Source organism: Sorex fumeus, unplaced genomic scaffold, assembly GCF_029834395.1.
Source record: "Sorex fumeus unplaced genomic scaffold, SorFum_2.1 ptg000122l, whole genome shotgun sequence".
Lineage (NCBI taxonomy): Eukaryota > Metazoa > Chordata > Mammalia > Eulipotyphla > Soricidae > Sorex > Sorex fumeus.
In genome coordinates, this window is record NW_026606179.1 from 2,454,508 (window position 1) to 2,473,093 (window position 18,586).

At 53.5% G+C, this 18,586-nt stretch overlaps 1 protein-coding gene across 1 annotated transcript in view; it reads left to right on the top strand.

Moving 5' to 3' along the window:
• DRC3 (dynein regulatory complex subunit 3) overlaps positions 1–18,586 on the top strand; it is a 43,086-nt gene that overhangs the window by 22,488 nt on the left and 2,012 nt on the right. Inside the window, exons 6-11 of the mRNA XM_056136923.1 lie at positions 1,705–1,820; positions 2,125–2,237; positions 4,229–4,403; positions 10,443–10,580; positions 12,205–12,275; positions 14,030–14,153. Coding sequence (XP_055992898.1) covers positions 1,705–1,820; positions 2,125–2,237; positions 4,229–4,403; positions 10,443–10,580; positions 12,205–12,275; positions 14,030–14,153 — 737 coding nt within the window. The remainder of the gene's footprint in view (positions 1–1,704; positions 1,821–2,124; positions 2,238–4,228; positions 4,404–10,442; positions 10,581–12,204; positions 12,276–14,029; positions 14,154–18,586) is intronic.

An 18,586-nucleotide genomic window follows, 5' to 3' on the forward strand; every position in this document is an offset into this window, starting at 1 on the left:
AAGGGATGCTGAGCCCATTTCACCCCCCAAAGACCTTGCAGTCCCCACCCGGCACCTCTGGTCGCTCCCAGGAGCCATTGCAGTAGACTCCGTGGCACTGTCCAGACTGGCCAGACTGGCCCAGTCCCCTGTGGGCCTTGCCTCTGGCCATCCTGGGCTACCCACTCTCCTGGAGGAGGAGGCCAGGGGAGGGCAGCAGCTAGCAGAGATCAGTGCTCAGGCCTTGCCAGGATCTCCCCTGCCCTTTGGGGCCCCAGCCAAGTTGTGACCACTAGCTATAGCGATGCCTGGGAACATTCTGAGTGGCCATGGGCAGTTTTTGCTATAGGACAAGCCATTCAGGGTTCAGGAGACTGGGGCAGGGGGTGGAGAGAAGATGCAATTTTTTAAATTGCTTTTTGTGTTTGTTCTGTTTGTTTTGTTTAGTACTTAGTGGTGCTCAGGGCAGTGCAGTACTAGGGGTCAAGCCCACAGCTCCCACATGCAAAAGACGCTGCAGTCCTTGGAGCAAGCTCCCCTGTCCCGGATGATTTTTTAAATTGTAAACTTTTTTTTTTAAGTATAGCTCTGAAAGGACAGGAGATAAACCTATTGCCTAATGAGGAACAATGTCTTCAGAAATATTTCTGCTCTGAAATGTTAGCTGTCTGCTGCCAGGGCCCAACTTATGGCGTGAAACTACAGGGCCGCAGTGGAAGCTCAGGGTCTGGAATTTCAGGGATCTCAGGGATTTTTGATTCAGAACCAACAAGAGGGAAAGGGAAATGGTAAATTAGATCATCCTGGAGACTCCAGGCTGTGGGCTTGGGGGTACAGAGTGGGGTTTAGCGCCTTGGGGCTGGAACCTAGGGTGGGCAGGAATCAGCTGGGGGAAGAATCAGCCAGGCAAAGGGAGGGCCTGTGCAGAAGCCCTGGGTCGGAGAACGCAGAGTGAGCCAGCCAGTGGCTGTGGCTTGGAGGGAGGGTTATCGATATGACATGGGACAGATGAGAAGGGTATTGGAGAAAGTATGCACAGGCCCCGCACAGCCTGGTCCAGGTGGGAGGATCCAGGATGCTTCCTGGGGCTCTGGCTTCAGGGCAGGATTGTGGGGGACAAAGGTTTGTCTTGGGGTGGTAAGTGGCAGCCAAGGGGCCAGGCCAGGGCAGCTCAGCCCCACAGGGAGGCCCGTGGAGCGTGTGGAGGAGAGTGTGAGGAGGGGGCAGAGTGGTGGAGAGTGCAGCCGCAGCACAGGTGAGAGCCAAGGAGGGCCAACAGAATCAGCCAGCTCTGGTATGCCTGGAAGGAGCAGAGGATGAACGGGGTGGCAAGGCCCGAGAGAGCCTGCGTCGAGGCCTGTGACTTGGGTGACTCCCTTTCCTTGTCTTCCACTGAGCAACCCTGAGAGAACCAGGACACCGGCCGGGAGGAGGGGAGCGGGGCTGCAAGTGGGAAGCACACCTGTGCCCCGACCCTGGAGCTCTCCCAACCCTCAGCCTCAGTCCCATTGCTTCCCACCTCCCTCTTGAACCCTGATGACTTCCCTTCCACCCAGAATATTCGCCAGGAGCCATGCAGAAAGAAGCAAGTCTCATGCGCTCAGCCTGCATAGGGGGTCCTCCCTACACCCCTCCCATGCTCAGGAGGCCACGGAGGGGGGGCGGGTTTGTGCAGACCCCCAGCAACCCCTGGTAACACTGTCGCTCCCTCTCCCCATCAGAAAGAGATGGCGGAGACCAAATACCAGTACAGCATCGACGAGCTGAAGCACCGGGAGTTCCTGGCGCAGGGGCGCTTAGAGAAGGAGCAGGCCCGGCAGCTGGAGCTGAACCAGCACAAGGTACCCTGGGCGGGGGCGACCCCCACCTGCCCCTGCCCTGCTCAAGGACACTGGTGCAGCCTTGTCCAGTTCCACCCTGGCCAGAGGCTGAGCCCTGAGAACCTGAGCTCTGAGAACAGATGTCCCGGCTCCAGCCCCGTCCTTTCCCTGCCCTGCGTAGTTGTCGCTCTCTCCACTTATGCCCGGCTGTGCCCAGTGCACCTTCTCCCAGCCCTTTGAGTGGTCCATGGAGCCTAGGGCCGACTGCAGGGCCCCATCTGTGGGGGCACGAGAGCCTCCGAGCCTGGCCGTTCCTGACCCACAGGCCGCGTTTGTGGAGCACCTGGATGGCCCCTTCCTGTTCAACAGCATGTATGCCGAGGACACAGAGGGCAACAGGCTGGCCTCCCTACCCGGCGTCAGCGAGCTCCTGGAGGTATATCCTTCCAAGACCCGAGCTTATGCCATCAGCCCCCTGCCCCGAGCCTTAGTTTCCTCATCTCTCCCATGTGCAGGGTTCACTCCTGTCAGTGCTCAGGGGACCCATATTCTGTGCTGGGGTCCAAGTGGGGTCGGCAGCATACAAAGCTCGTTACCCCCAGCACAGTCATGCCTCCAATGAGAACCTGGAACCCTTACTGGCCAAGCCCCTCCTTGGGGGCCACACACTTGAGGCAGTGCAGAACCAGAACAACCAGCCTGCTGAGGGACTTGCTTGTCTGCCTTTCGGAGCACCCTGAAGGTGTGGTCGGCCTAGCATGCTCAGCCGTGCTTGACAAGCTGACTTGTCAGAGGTGGAAAATTGATCTTGGAATGCGGTAGTAGGCGCAAATCCTCATAAGCACAGTCCTCTGCTTGCTTATTCTTGCTGTGCGCTCTGCAGACACAATGGGTGATTTTTCTCAGCTGCCCGCAGATGGTGCTTTATGAATCTCCTCTAGTTAGGGAAGCTCCACTTGGAGGCATTGGCTGTCCGGGGCTGCAGTCGGGGGCTCAGGACTTGCTGTAAAGCCTTCCTTCAGCTGGCAGAGCTGCCAGTCTTGTAAATTGGCAGTAGGGGGACGGAGCACGGGCCCAGCACAGACAAGGTGATGAGTGCAAGGGGGTCCTAGGGAGCTCCCAGCATGGGGGATTGGGAAGAGCACTCTTTGACCTCCCACATGTTGCAGTGAGGGCATGGAGGACAAATCCAGTGTCCTGGTCTCACCTGGTGCCGCTGCCTGCTCGCTAGTGACCAGCGCTTGCCTCCTGGCTGCGGCACCTGCCAATTTCGAGGATGCCACCCGGAGGCAGCACTGACAACTTCAGACCCATAAGAAGGACACACCCAGAGAGATGACACAGAATGATCGGGAGAAACAGGAGCTGGGCACAAAGCCAGGCTTCAGATGACACTCCCGGGACAGACATTCTCTGGGACGCCTCCCCTCCTCCATCAGGGCTGGCTTCTGGGACTTCAGCACAACTCTCTTCTGCGCTGACCTTGCCTCCTTCCCCAGGCCCAGACCTCGCTCAAACCCCTCAGGCTCAAGGAAAGATGCCTCAATGTGCAGCCAATCTGGGTTTCACTCCTGGCACCCTAGATGGCCCCCCGAGACCAGTCAGGAGTGATCCCTGAGTGCAGAACTCGGAGTATGCCCCGAGCATCACCAGGTGCAGCCCCCAAACAAAACCCCAAAATGTGTGGGGGGAGCTGGAGAAAGCACAGTGGCACATGCACATAGCTACCCTGGGTACCATCCCCAATAAGATCCCCTGAGCACTGTCAGAAGTGTCCCGAGCACAGAGCCAGGAGTAAGCCCTGAGCACCACTGGATGTGGCCTCCAAACCAAATATAAATAAGTAAGTTAGGTTTTTCCAAAAGATGCCTTGGGGCTAGAGAGGTAGTACAGTGGGTTGGCACTTGCCTTGGACTTGGTCCACCCAGGTTCCATCCCCACCATTCCATATGGTCCCCAGAGCCCAGAGCAATCTCTGAGTACAGAGCCAGGAGTAAGCCCTGAGCACTGCCAGGTGTAACCTGAAAACTAGTTAAATAAATGGGCACAGCTAAGGTGCTTGCCTTGCATGTTTGATCCTTGGCATCCCATGCGGTCCTCTGAGTACCACCAGAGACAATTCCTGAGTGCAGAGCTAGGAATAAGCCCTGAGCATCACACGCACACACACAAAAAGTGACCAACTACTCTACCCTGCCTCTCAACGCGCAGTTCTGTGTGAAAGTCACCAGAATCCTGCCCCCACTGAGATGGCCTTTTTAAATATTTTTGGGGGATGCGCAGGAGGGCTCAACTCAGGGGTGCTCAGAGGCTGCTCCTCCCAGCTTGATACTCAACTCTTACCTCCCACCCCGGTTGTGCTTGGAGGATCATGTGATGCTGGGGGTTGATTCTGGCTTCCAGTGGTCACTTCCTTAACGGCCATTCACCTACAAGGAGAAATTTGTCATCATCTGCATGAACATATTTGAATATGGCCTGAAACAGGAGGAGAAGCGGAAGGTGGAGGTAGAGACCTTCATGGAATGTGTGAGTGAGGCCATCCAGGAGAACCAGGAGCAGGGCAAACGGAAGATCACCGAGTTCGAGGAGAATCACCTGCTGGTAGGTCCTGGCTCCACTGTCCCCTGCCTTACCTACCCCATGGGAGGAGGGGTCTGCAGCCCTTTTCTGTCAGGTGGCCCCCAAGTTCCATGGTCAGTGTCCCCATCTGCCAGAGATCACACTGCTAAGTGGCACAGCCAGGGCCTGGGCTCCCACCCACTGTAGCTTCTCTACCACACCAGGGTTGGGATGAAGAGTAGAGCCTGTGGGTCCCCTTCACCTGAAACAGCGCTGGGGTTCAGGCAGCATCGGTACCCACAGACATGGTCTCCCCATTACGAGCCATGAAGGACTGACTCCTGCCCTGGTGTCAGACTCTGAGCACCTGCTCAGGGACAGGCCCTGGGAAGCCAGGGCCACAGCAGCTGCAGTTCCTGCCCTTACTGGCCCTTATCTGATGAGGGGCCCAAGCAGGCCCTCCCCACTGGAGTGAAGTCCAGAAGGAAAGGCATCCTCAGGGGACCTTGACTCCAGCTGAGTCCAGGCAAGAGAGATACCATGGGGCTTAAGGCACTTGCCTTGCATTCCAATGACCCTGGTTCAAATCCCCAATAGTGCGACCCTGAGCACCACTAAAGGTCACTCCTGAGCACCACCAGGGTGGTCCCCACTCCCGTCTCCAAACAACAGCTTTTTTAAAAACAAGCCTCTAGGCTGAGACTTACAGAGGAGTTAGTTGGCAAAGGGAAACCAACTGACATTCCACCCAAGAAGACCCTCTGTGTGGGAGGGTCACTTGCCTCTGCACATATACTTAGCAGGAAATGTGGTTTTTGTTTTGTTTGAGGACACACCTGGTGGTGCTAAGGGCTTACTCCTAGCTCTGTGCTCAGGGATCACTCCTGGCAGGGCTTCTGGGTGTGTGTGTGTGGGTGGGGGGAACCATATGCAAGGCAAGCAAGCAGAAATTGTTGGTTTGCATTACTGCTTCAGCAGTGCTGGCTCGGCTGGCTCTGGATCCTTGTAAGATTAGCACACAGGACACCAGGTGTCTTTGATGTTAGAGCTCTTTCACATAACAGCTTGAGCAGGTGAACACCTGCAGGCTGGAGCAGCAGGACTTTCCAACTGGAAGAACAATTCCGGTTGTGCTCCTCTACCTTCTGCCTGGTCTCTCCTGTCAGTCTTTGCTTGCTGTCTCTGCATCCCTCAGTCTCATCTCACAGTCTCACCATTCCTGGTCCTGTCACTGTCCACAAGCCGTTGACTCCTAGTCATCTGCTTTCTTTGTCTCACTATCCATCCAAGCAGTCTGCATGTGTGCCAGTCTGCTCAGCTGTGTCTGCAGTCCTGCTTAAGCTGTGGCCTGTGTTTATACTTAACCTATCCCCCCCCCCCCATAGCTATTTCCACTATCTGATTAGCTCTAGCCCATGCAAATGAGATTTAAAATGACAAATCGGAGCTGGCAAGATAGTACAGGCCTGTCAAGGGGCTTGCATTGCATGTGGCCAACTCTGGATTTTTTTTGCTTTTTCTTTTTTGGGGTCACACTCAGGAATGCTCAAACTCCTGGCTCTGAACTCAGGAGTTACTCCTGATGGTACTTGGGGGACCATCTGGGATGCCGGGGATCGAACCCAGGTTGACTGCATGCAAGGCTGCATACAGCCCTCCCAGCTGTACCATCGCTCTAGCCTGCATGTGGCCATCTCTGGTTCAATCCCTGGTATCACATATGGTCCCCCAAGTACCTCCAGGAGTAATCCCTGGGCACAGAGCCAGAAGCAAAGCCTGAGCACAGCCAGGTGTCGCCCCCAAGCCAAAAATAAATAAATGGACCAACTAGCTAGTCAAATTTCTGGCAATTCCCATCCCAACCCAAAACACAACTTCATTTCCAGTGTTTCATTACCTTTTTTGGGGTTTGTTTCTGCTTGGGTGCCACACCTGGTATGCCACACCTAGCTTGGTGGTGTTCAGGAATTGATTCTGGTAGTGTTCAGGGAACCATGTGGTGCCAGGGATCTAACCCAGGCCTCCCATGTGCAAAGAATGGGAGCCAGCCCTTTGAGCTATCTCCCTCGTTCCTCCACATTGTTTTTAAAGACTGGATACCTGAAACTGGAGCAGTAGTACAGCAGGTAGAGCACTTGCTCTGAATGTAGCCAACCTGGGTTTGGTCCCCAGCACCCCATATGGTCTCCTGAGCGCTGCCAGGACTATCTCTATCTCTGAGCACAGAGCTAGGAGTAAGCCCTGAGTACAAATGAGGCAGCATAAAAACAGGCCAAAACCATTTTTAAAATTAAGACTGGATTCTCAACCTTTCATAAGTCCCATGTGGCCAACTCTGGTTCAGCCCTCTTTCTGAGACTGTAAGGAATTCTGTGTGCCTCTAAACCTCAACAAACTCTTCGAGCACACCAAATATATAAAACTTGCAGGAGCTTCAAGGATCCCAAAAGCCCTCCAAGATATAATTTTCACACACTTTCCTCTAAGGAAAACTTCTTGGATAATTTTCAGTGGATTATTCATAACAAGCAATACAAAATAAATTACTTAGCAAAACCACTCCAAGGTGAGAACTGCTTGTTTAAAGAAGAGCAAATGGCGCCGGGGCTGTGGCTTAGCAGCAGGGCACTCAATGCAAGGCCTAGGAGACGAGACGGCGCTCGGCCTTCCGCACTTCTGACCTCCGCAGTACTCTTAGTAGGTAAAAGGAGGACTGTCACTGTCTTCAAACCGGAGTTCAAGCCTGCCAGCAGAGGAACACAATGGCCCACATATGTGTTTTGTTTGATTTTTGGAGGGTTTGAGAACACCCTGCAGCCATTAAAATGTGATGGTTTGGGGCTGGAAAGAAAACATAGGGATAAGGCACTTGTCTATACCAGTCTACTTGGTACCCCTTATGGTCCCCCAAGTTTTGCCAGGCATCAACCCTGAGCACTGCCAAGTGTGATCTCAAGACAGAACAAAAACAAATAGCAAAGTAAGCACAGTATAGGACATTGCACACTATGTTTTTACCTGTCACTGTGTGTGTGTGTGTCTGTCTGTCTGTCTGTCTGTCTGTCTCTCTCTCTCACACACACACACACCAGTTGGAGGCAAACTGACCACTCCCCTGGGTACACTTTTCATTGTGTGAATTACTGAGTGACACAGCCAGGCGCCAGTGGCCCAGCTGCTGTCCCCCTGCCCTCCAGCTCTGGCTCTCTGCTCCCCACTCCTGTGAGGGGTCAGTTCCACTGCACTGCTAAGGGTCTGCAGGCTAGGACAGGGCTCATCGTAGACAGGTCCTTCTGCTGGGCCTGGGAAGAGGCTGTGAGAGTCCTAGCTCGGAGAGGGTGCGGGGAGGGTTCAGGTTCTCTGAGGGGGAAGGAACTGGGGCCTCAGGTCCCTGGAGGCTGTGAACTTCCAATATAAGGGGATTTACTTGGGCTGAGCATCAAGCCTCCTGGAGAGAGCTGGACAGTCCTCGGGCCAGGCCACACCCTGTCTACTAGCTCAGGGCCCACAGTTTCCAGCGCTTTTGCTCAGAGCTCATCTGGCAGCTTTTGAGTGTTCGCCCTGCAGCCCAAGCTGGCCTGCTGGGAAGCTGCTCTGAGATGGACATGCCACACCCAGGGAGCAGTACTTTGAGGCAAACCTGGGAACAGCGAGAGACTGTGCTGGTGGTGGCCTCCCAGGTCAGGGGGACGAAGTTGGGATGAGGGGACACCCCTAGCCTGGGGCTGCAGGAAGAGTCAGTTGACTGACAAGCTGATGTCTCAAATCCAAGGCCCCAGGGACCAGATAAAAAAGGTCAGGGAGGATGTGCCACACAGAGTCGGGGGACCAGACACATATCTGTCAGATATGGATGGCCACACATGTCCCAGTGACAGCAGCCTCCAGAGAGAACACAGTCACCATCCTCCTGTGAAATCTTCAGTTTATTTTGTCTTCCTTCTTTCCTTTCTTCTTTCTTTGAGGCGTCACACCTGATAGTGATTAGGGCTTACGCCTTGCTCTGTGCCGGGATCAAATCAGGGTTTAGAGCACGCCAGGCAAAGGTCTTACTTCTGTACGTCTCTTTTGACTCAGGGTATGCTTTGCTATTCTGGCTTTGCCACTTGGAGAGTCTTCCAAAATTGACTTGCTTTGTTTTCTTTCATAGCTATAAGATATCTCATTGCATGGAGGAGCCCATAATTTACCAAACTGGCCCCTGTTAATGGGCAGTTCCCCCCACCCCAATTTTTTGCTCTTTGAAATAGTGTTTCTATAGCTTACTGCAAGTTTGAGCTGTACATGTGAGGATATGCCTGGCTACCTTTAATAGTTATTACCAACTCTACCACACGAGGTCTGTCTGGCCAGTGTTGTCAGACCCATGTTTATTTTCATTTATATTGGGTGGGGGACTCACATGTTTTACAAACATTTCCATCTCTTATTGTGCTAACCATTTGTTCTTAAAATCAACTTAAATCCATATTTCCAGTTTGGTTTTTGGTTTTTATGTCTTTGCATTTCTTTTGGTTTTAGGGCCATATCCGGTGGTACTCAGGGTTTGCTTTTGCTCTAGTGCTCAGGGGACCATATGTGGTACCTGCTATCAAATCAGGACAGCTGCATGTGCAAAGCAATCACTTTTACCTCCATCCTGTCTCTCCAATTCCTGAAATTCTTTCTTTAAAACAAATATTTTTTAAGTTATTACTTTAGGAGCAGATATGAAGCCTAGTAGTAATGCATTTTGCCTTGCGTATGGGAGACCTTGCGTTTGATCTCCAACACAACAACACACACACACACATAATAATAATAATAATAATAATAATAAATTTGGGGGCTCAAGAAGATAGCTCAAAGAGCTACTGTTCACGGTTTTTTTGGTTTTGTGCTTGTTGGAATTCGGTGTGAGCCCCACTGGATTCCTCAAATATCAAAACTCCTTGAAGACTGGTATCTATCTCCCTATCTAAGACTGCTATGGACCTTTATTTTTTTGGGGGGGAGCAGGGCAGGGCATACCTGACAGTGCTCAGGGCTTATCCCTGGCTCTATACTCAGGGACCACTCTTGGAGGCTCCAGGGACCATATAGGGTTCCAGGGATCAAACCTAACTCAGCGTCGTGCAAGGCAAGCACCCTCCTGCTGTACTATTGCTCCAGCCACTGCGAGGGGCCTTTCATGGGGAGTGTGTGAGTTGAGCTCCCACTGCAAGCACTCACATTCCTGACCTAATCCCCCAGACTTGATGAAGTACAGATCTTCCCCAATTACAGGAGGAAACTGCAGCCTAGAGAACAGGAGTGGCTCAATCAAGGTCACACTGGCCATAAGTGACTCAGACAGGACTCAGACTTGGGTGACCTGACTGCAGTATTTCTCCTTCCTCTAGTAACCACTGGGGCTAACGAGGATCAAGCAGGGACTAGCGCCAGTGTCTGCCCTAAGAGTCCGATGCAGTCTGCAGAGATGCTTCCTGGGCTGAGCATGGCTTTGCATACAAGAGGTTCAGTTTCTATCCCTGTTACCACATAGTCCCCTGAGCATTGCAAGGAGTAGCCCCTGAGCCCAACAAACAACAAGCAAACAAAAATCCAGGAGGTGGGGTGGAGTGCAGTGGGGAGGGCATTTGCCTGGGTTCAATCCTTGGCATCCCTGAGCACCACCAGGAGTGATTCCTAGTACAGAGCCAGGAGTAACCTTTGGGCATCTATGGGTGTACCCCCAAACAAAACAAAACAAACAAACAATCCTGGAGACATGGAGAGGGTAGATACCTATAAACCCAGAGCTGGGGGCTGAGAAATATTACAGTGGTAAGGCGTTTGCCTTGCAGGTAGCCAAACCGAATTCAATCCTGGCACCACCAGGAGTAGTTCCTAAGTGTAGAGCCAGGAGTAAGCTCCGAGAACCACCAGGTGTGGTCCACCCAGAACAAACATAAAAACAAACTTAACAGAGCTAAGTGGTAGATTTGACACCTGAACTTGGGCCCCCGAATACAGAATCTCGCCCACCAAAACAAATTGCTGCTTGCTGCGAACTATTTAGACTTAGTTGTACATTTCTAAAACACAGGCTTTTGTTCCCAGAGTTTAGGTGGTTTAAGTGACATTCGAGAGGAGTCTGAACTGACCATGGATGCAAAGATCACGGAATACAATGAAGACATCACAGAGCTATTCAATGTGCTCATGACACTGGAGATGCAGTTGGTAGAGCAGCTGGAGGTGAGGCTGGGCCGCTGGGCATAGCCATGCCTGGCCAGGCTCGTTTGTAAGAAACAGGCAAATGCAAAGCCAGATTCCAGCTAGAGCTCTCGCAGGTGCCCCTCTGCTGGCTGCCTGCCTTCTGCAGCTCAGTGTGACGGTTCAGCATGGTCCTGCTCTTCATTCCCGTGTTTGTTTTGAAGACAGGTCAATCCTTTAGCGTGCAAGTGTTGCTTGTGCAGAATGCGAGGTGAGCCCACTCCCCTGAATGCTCCCTCCAGCCCGCAGGAGCCCAGAGCATCAGTGGGGAGAGGTGTTTTTCGTTTGAACAAAGAAGTCATCCAGGTGCTCGAAAAACAAAGCAAATCCCCACATAACAGGCTCCCCGACACAGCTCCGAATCGCAGCCCCGTGGCTGCCACATTTGGGGCCCCAGTGAGGAGCTGGCAATTCAGCACCGCGTGGTGAAAATGAAAAGCACTGCTATCTAAAATCCCTTAGAAGCCAGAGTGACTTGTGTGTTCACAAGGCAGCTGAGGCTGGGAGTCTGGAGTGCTGTGATGAATTGAGCTTCATTGGATGCTGCCGTGGCTGGGCCAAGAGATAGCGCCTAATCAATTCCTCACATGTCAAGTGACACCTCCGACATGGGATAGATTTCCCCGGAATATCACAGAGCAGCTGCCGGCTCCCCCGCTGGGGAATGCTCCAGCTCTGCAGCAAGCAGCAGGCAGAGCATCCAGGGAGGGCTGGGCAGCAGCTCCCAACCTTCCAGGCCGGGAGATCCCTTTCTCATCAGCCAGAATCGCTCAGACCTAGTGCAGGCTCGCACTTGGATCATCAGCGGCCAGGAAGTGTAACCCCGCTTACCAATGACCTTGCTTCCATTGTGAAGGGTTTATGCATCTTTGAAGCAAGTGTAATTAGCTCTGCTGTAGACGGTTCTTGGGCTCCTGTAGATTCCCTTTTATTCTGTCCACCCTGCAGCCTCTGGCATCTACTGACAGGTCCGGAGGCTCCCAACGTAGCCAACCACACCACAGTGTCTCGTATTGTTCCTTCCAACCAACCTGTAGTCCTCAGGGGAGCCTTGCTAGGCACCGCGACAGAACAGTGCAGGGATGTCTGTGGGAAAAGAGGCAGAAGCTTGAAGATGGGGCTAACACTCTGCCAGACCCCTGGCAGAGCATTTGGAGCCACGTGAATCATGTAAGGTCCACCACAACCACACAGGAGCCACACAGCCAACCCATTTCATGGCTGAGGGAGCTGAGGCACAGGGAAGCTCCAGGATACTCTGTCAAGCAGCTTCTCCGCTGTTTCTCTAGAGGTGATGGAAAGAAGGGGTTTGTGCCATGTGTATCCAGGAAAGGAGGCTGAGGTCTGGGTCCCGGTGCCATGTTCTGGGGAGTGTCCAGGGCCCAGTGGGGACGGGGGAGCTGAGGTGTCTGGAGAGCTGTGAGAAAGATCAGGAGAGAAAGGGGTCAATCACAAACTGTTGCCCGGGGAAGGTCAAGAGGGTTGATCTTGGCTCTGATTAGATGGCTGTGGATTAGACGGCTGGGCAAGTTGACAGGAGCTTCTTTGTTCTCGGGTCCGTCCCTCCATACACATGTATGTTAACCATGTTCTCTGCCATTCCCAGGAGACTATAAACATGTTTGAGAGGAACATCATCGACTTAGTGGGACTCTTCGTTGAAAACGTCCAAAGCCTATATCCTTTCCTTGCGGACCCTCCATGGGAGGTGCTCTGAGGCTTCATTTCGGCTCAGCCCCCAGCTCTGCTGGTCCTGTAGAATGAAGGAGAGCTGCCTGTGGCTTTCTAAGGGCAGGGCAGGGAAGGATGCAGCTAGCTCCGTGGGTCCCTGGCACACTCACGCCTGACCACTCCCACTGCACTGCCAGCAGCCCCCTCACCATGGTGAAGAAATAGGGAGAAGTTAGCACTTCATAATCATACTTCACTTCCTGTTGTTTCTGGGCCACGCCCGCCGGTGCTCAGAGTGCTCCCTCCTAGCAGTGCTGGGGATCAAACCCGCCTCCCTACATATATTCAACTCACTGAACTAACTCTCTGCTTCCCTCCAGTTGTGTTTTTTGGCTCGGGCCACATCCCACAGGCTCTTGCTCAAGGATCACTCCTGGTGGTGCTCGGGAGACTGTGTGAGGTGCCAGGGATTGAACTGGATTGGCCACAGGCAAGACATGCAGTCACTCTAGCCTTGTGATTTACAGAAATATCCACACCTCCAGCAAGATACTAGATTCATCACAGGATCCTAATTTATGGAAATCTCCCCTTCCAAAATTTGAGAACTGTAAAACATCCAGTTTTTCACTAGGGGAAAAGGACATTTCCAATAGATGGAGATCTGGTGACCATTTGGAATGTTCCAAGAATGTCCTCTGGGGCCCCAGGGAGTTTCCTGCACAGAGACAGTGGCAGCCTTGTCAGTCTGTAGGCTCAAAGGCAGAACTGTGCAGCCCTTGTTTGCAGAAGTCCTGCCATGCTGGTTTCCAGACAAGGGACACTCTCTTACTTGGGGAGACACAGTCCAGGTTCCTGCCTGCGTACAGATGCTCGCATCCCTGATGGACACATGCCATTATTTACGGTTTATGGTAAGTAGCTCAGTTACATGCCAGGACCCAGGAGCTGGCGCCCCAGCCATCCTTCTGCCATCTGTTTGTGTGGGGCCACACTTGGCAGTGCTCGGGCTTTCCTCCTGGCTCTGCGCTCTGGGGTCACTCCTGGGCTCCAGAGATCAGATGTGGTGTCAGAGCTAGAACCAACTGCCCTGCCTGCTGTGCCATAGCTCCAGGCCCTCTTTTTGCCATTTGAACCTAAGGCCCTGCCACCCACAAACAACTTCCTGGTGCTCCCCTCACCATTACAGAGGTCAAAGTGCAGGATGACAACAGCCGGAGTATCTCTGAGGCCTCACAAAGGAAAGACCTGCAGGGGGTCAGCAGGGCTTGGGGAGGGGAGGTGGGGGGGGACTTCGCGTGGGCAGAGGACAGACCAGAGAGGGCTGGTTGCAGGTTTTACATCATGCTGGGGACTTGGAAGCTCCTGGAGCTGTAGGCACAGGCTGGAGCCCATCTCCTGAAGCTCACAGGGCTTGCTAGGGTTGCTGAAGGGGGAGAACAAGCACAGATCAGTGGTGGGCCTGTGAGGTCGGAGGGCGAGGGTGTGAGGGTGGAGGGCGAGGGCGTGAGGTCTGAGGGTGAGGGCGTGAGGGCAGAGGGTGAGGGCGTGAGGGCAGAGGGCATGGTGTGAGGTCAGATCTTGCTGCCTGTCCCGTGATGAGGGAAGTGGAAGAGGGAGGAGGTGTAGGGAACTGCATCAAAGGCCAGCTGTGGTCAGAGTAGTCTTGGGTTTGGAGTCCATGGAGATGCAGTGCATCAGATACCCCCATCTACTGCAAGCCTGGCCTGACCGCCTCTGCCTTTCTTGACTGACTGCACGATGGCTCAGTGCCGGGACCTGGAGAACCACCACCACGAGAAACTCCTGGAGATCTCCATCAACACCCTGGAGAAGATTGTCAAGGGCGACCTGGACGACGAGATGCCTGACGAGCTGCGCTCGGTGAGTGAGGGCGCCCTGGGTGCCTGCGCCAGGTGCTGACCACAGCAGACTGGAAACCCCCCCCCCCCCACTGGCCTCAGTTCCTGCATATGCAAAAAAGGGGGCTGGTAACCCCCTTCCTGGTGTACTGGCAGATAAAATAGGCAAAGCACCAAGTGGAACTCTCAGCACCCACAGGTCCTAGAGCGTATTTCTGTGGGGCTTCGGGCACATCCAAGGGAGCTCATTACAAACTGATTAAGGTCTGTGATTTGCTCTAAAGTCCTTTGGGGAGGGGGTTCTCTAGCATTGCTCAGGAAACCAGGGGATCTTTCCCAGTGATTCTTGATGAACTGAGAAAGTGGATCACTGCAGGGCAGGAGGATGTGGTACTCCTTGGGCCCTGCAGTGCTGAGAATTATGCGGGTGGTGCTTGGGGCCACCAGACCCATGGTGGGGGTGGGGGTACTTGGGGGCCTCCAGGGCTGTATCATGGTATTTGGGACCATGTGGTCCTGAGGATGTAACCAGGGTCTGCAGCGTGCAAGGCAGGCACCTTAATCCCGTACTTGCTCTCTGTCCCCTGAAGTTCTCCTTAACCGTCCATGCGACACTCGGCTCTCCCAGTTACCACCATGGACTGGGTGTCGCTCTGGAGTCGGCCAGGCCCAGGGGCCGCTGCATGGGGAGCATGCTCACATCTCTGGGAGGAAGGAGCAGGGACGGCAGTACCGGGAGCTGCTTTCATTCCTCCATCCTCCCCCCACCATTTCTCAGCAATTCTTTGTTACCCCAAATGAGGAAACCAACGTCTTCTCTGCTGGGGTATCCGCCGCCTCCTGGCTGCCTAGAATAGTTCTCGGGTTGCAGCCAGAGAGATCCTCTGAAAGTCCAGACACAGCTATTTGTACTCTTGCCCTGTACCCGCTTCTGCTTCCCATGCTCTCTGGTCCTCACAAGCCGGGTCGGGCCCCAGGTTCCAAGTGATAGTCCCCAGGCTGGATCCTCTCTTACTGCTCCACCTGGCAGATGTGCTTGTCTCTCAGCTCTCCTGGGTCTGGCTTGCCCTTGCCCTTCTGCTCTCAGCTCAAATGTCCGCTCCTTGGGGAGACCAGCCCGTGGGGCCTCCCTGAATAGCTGCTGTCACTCTGTCACGGGCCCATTAGTAGCTGTCAGCGCCTGTATACCAATTCAGATGCTTCTGTTAATGCTCATCTGCTTATGTGCCTCTTCCTGCTGTCTGTCTGGGGGAAAAGCAGGGGCAGCCTCTGACCAGGACTGTGTGGTTTGCTAAACCCCTCACTGCCATCGTCCAGCAGCATGGGCAGAGCCACGGTGAGATCTAGTCCCCACCCGCAGTACCCACACAGGTAGGTGTGCCCCTCACTGCAGCACCCAGGATGGAGCCGGCGCCTTTCCTCACAGTGGGCCTGAAGGCCCATGCAGAGAAGCAGGCGGGGCCAGAGAGTCCAGCGGCCACCCTCCCTCCTGCCGGCGCAGCTCTGCCCAGTTTCACCTGATGCCAGTTCCTTCAGGAACCCTCGGTAACTGTGCTCTGCACTGTGCCAGCATGAGTCTGGTGGTTGCCCATGCCCTCATGGACCACACGGCACCCCAGAACACTGCACAGGCCTTGCTCAGGTGATCCCGTGCACAGAGGGGGACACTGGGCAGAAAGTGTGGCAGATGCCCAGAGGACCACTCAGGAGGACTGTGAGCAGAGCTTAGAATCAAACTCTGTAGAGCTGCAGAGTGCGGGGAACTGTCCACGGCATCATGGCAGCCCCCGCTCGGTCTGTGGCAGGTGTGCCCACCGTCCCGGGCGCCTGGGCAGTGGGGCTTCACCCTGGGCTGAGGGCTGCCACGACTTTCTGGAAGGGTGGTGCTGAGTGTCAGGTAGCAGTGCCAGCCAAGACTCCCTCGGGGCCGGCAGACGGGACACTGTCTGTGCCAAGACTGTGGGCGCTGCCGCCTCCTAAAGCCAAGCACGGCAGGGGCGGAGGGCGCTGTTCTCCCAGGGAGCATATTTGCTCGGTCAAACAGATCCATTACGGTTCCCAGTTGCAGACGAGGGAGCAGAAGCAGAGCTTAGGGGAACATTCCCAGGTGCTGCGAGCAGGTGCACGGCAGGTCTGAGGCCAACACAGGCCAGTGACGCACACGAGCTTGTGGCAGGACAAGTGCATTCTGGTGAAGGAACAGGGCCCTGGTGGCAAAATATCTGATCCTGTTACTCCATTATTAAGAACAAGTATAAGGAAAAGGCACGTGATTGTGATTGTCACCTTAACTCATTTCCGGGCCAGAGACAGTACAGTGGGGAGGGTGTTTGCTTGCACATGGCTGACCTGGGTCCAACCCCTGGCATCCTGTCTGGTCACCGGTCGCCTGAGCACTGCCAGGAGTGATTCTTGAGTATATCACTGTCTGTATTCCCCCCCCCCACACACCACACACACACACACACACACACACACACACACACACACAGAAATTCATCTTTGCTGTTGCTGGGTCCACTTCCAGCCATGCTCAGGAATCACACACCATTTTGTGCTCAGGGCTGCTGGGCTGTCGCTCAGCCCCAAGAACCGCATCTGTATGTTCTGCAAGGGCCATCTGTATGCAGTCCCCTAGGCCCAGAGCAGGTACAGGGGCAGTCACTGCTCCCCGAGGCCTCTGCATGTCTCTGCTTCTGTCTCCTTGGACCTGCAGAGACAAGAGGGGAATGGGACAAAGTACATGTGGGCATGTGAGGTACCAGATTCCATCCCAAGCACAGAGCTGGGAGTCGTCCCCAAGCATCACTAGGTGTGGCCCCATACAGACCAAATGAGCTGCCAGCCTCCCGCCCAGAAATGAGGCACAACTGGCACTTAGAATCATTACTCTGACCTGGGCTCAAGCACAGGTAGATCCTGGAGCACCAACACAACAGGCTGAAAACAAATCGTGTATTAGTTTTAATTTTCTTACACCCAGAAGTATTGGGCTCCTCCCAGCATGGTTCTTAGGGGAACATGAGGTGCTGGGGCTCAAACCTGGAGCCCCAAATACAGAGCATTTGCTCCAGCCCTTTAAGTCCTGTCTCCAATCTACATATTAGTTCCTTAAACAGTTTGTTTTTAAAAAATTTTTAAATTTTAAATTTTTGTTTTTGAGTTCAGAGCGATAGCACAGTGGGTAGGGCGTTTGCCTTGCATGTAGCCAACCCGGGTTCGATTCCTCCGTCCCTCTCAGAGAGCCCGGCAAGCTACCGAGAGTATCCCGCTATCATGGCAGAGCCTGGCAAGCTCCCCGTGGTGTATTCAGTATGCCAAAAACAGTAACAACAAGTCTCACGATGGAGATGTTACTGGTACCCACTCAAGAAAACTGATGAACAACGAGAAGACAGTGCTACAGTGCTACAGTTTTTGTTTATTGGACAATACCCAGTGGTGCTCAGGAGTTACTCTAGCTCTGCACTCAGGAATTACTCCTGGCTGTGCTGGGGGGACCATATGGGAAGCCTGGGACTGAACCCAGGTTGGCCGCAAGCAAGGCAAACACTGTACCCACTGTACTATCGCTCCAGCCCCTAAACCAGTTTCCTTTTAATTGTACTTTATGAAGGTTACACTTCATGACCAATTCTCTGCCTCATTTTGGAGATGAACAGTGACCCATTTTTGGAGGGCTGGAGTGCGGAAGCACCAGAGATACTCAGGGACTATACGTAGTTCTATGCTCAGAGATCATTCCTGGTGATGCTCGTGAGACTATATTGGGTGCCAGAGATTTGAACCAGGGTTAGCCACCCTCTAAAGAGGCACTTTAGCTCCTGTACTATGTCTCTGGCCCCGTGACCCACTTTTTAAAAGGAATTAGGTCCTTTCATCGATGGGCAGATGTTGTGATTGTAGCTATTTTTAAAGCACCAGGACCACCGCTTAGGTTCGTATGCCTGACCCCTCTGCAGAGCATGGCTGGATTTTTCTCGCTTAGAGGAAGAACTCAATGACTCCTTGCCATTTCTTCCCCGTGGCTGTCCTAGCTGCACCCCCGCCCCCCCACCCTGGCCTCTTCCCCCCACATCAGCTTCCCTGATTTTCCCAGATGGAATTCTTTGGAAAACCAGAGTCCCGTGAGATATTAACTGGCATTAGTCTGAAAAGAAGTCTGTGGCCAAATACATCAAAAGTCGAGACAGTTAAAGGGCTTATTTTCCACAGAACTGTCCAGAGCCTTCTCTGGAAAAAATGCTGTATGCATTGTGAAATCCAGGAGGGCCTATAGTGTGCAGGCTTCCCCAAGCACATCTGACCAAAGAATACCTTTTTTGGAGAAACAGTGACATCTCAAGAGTTTACGGGACATATTTTGGAGATGATTGAATTAATAACTGGTATAAGAAGGAAAAACAAGAACACAATCCCAGTCCTCTCAACAATGTAGAATATTCAACTGCTTTG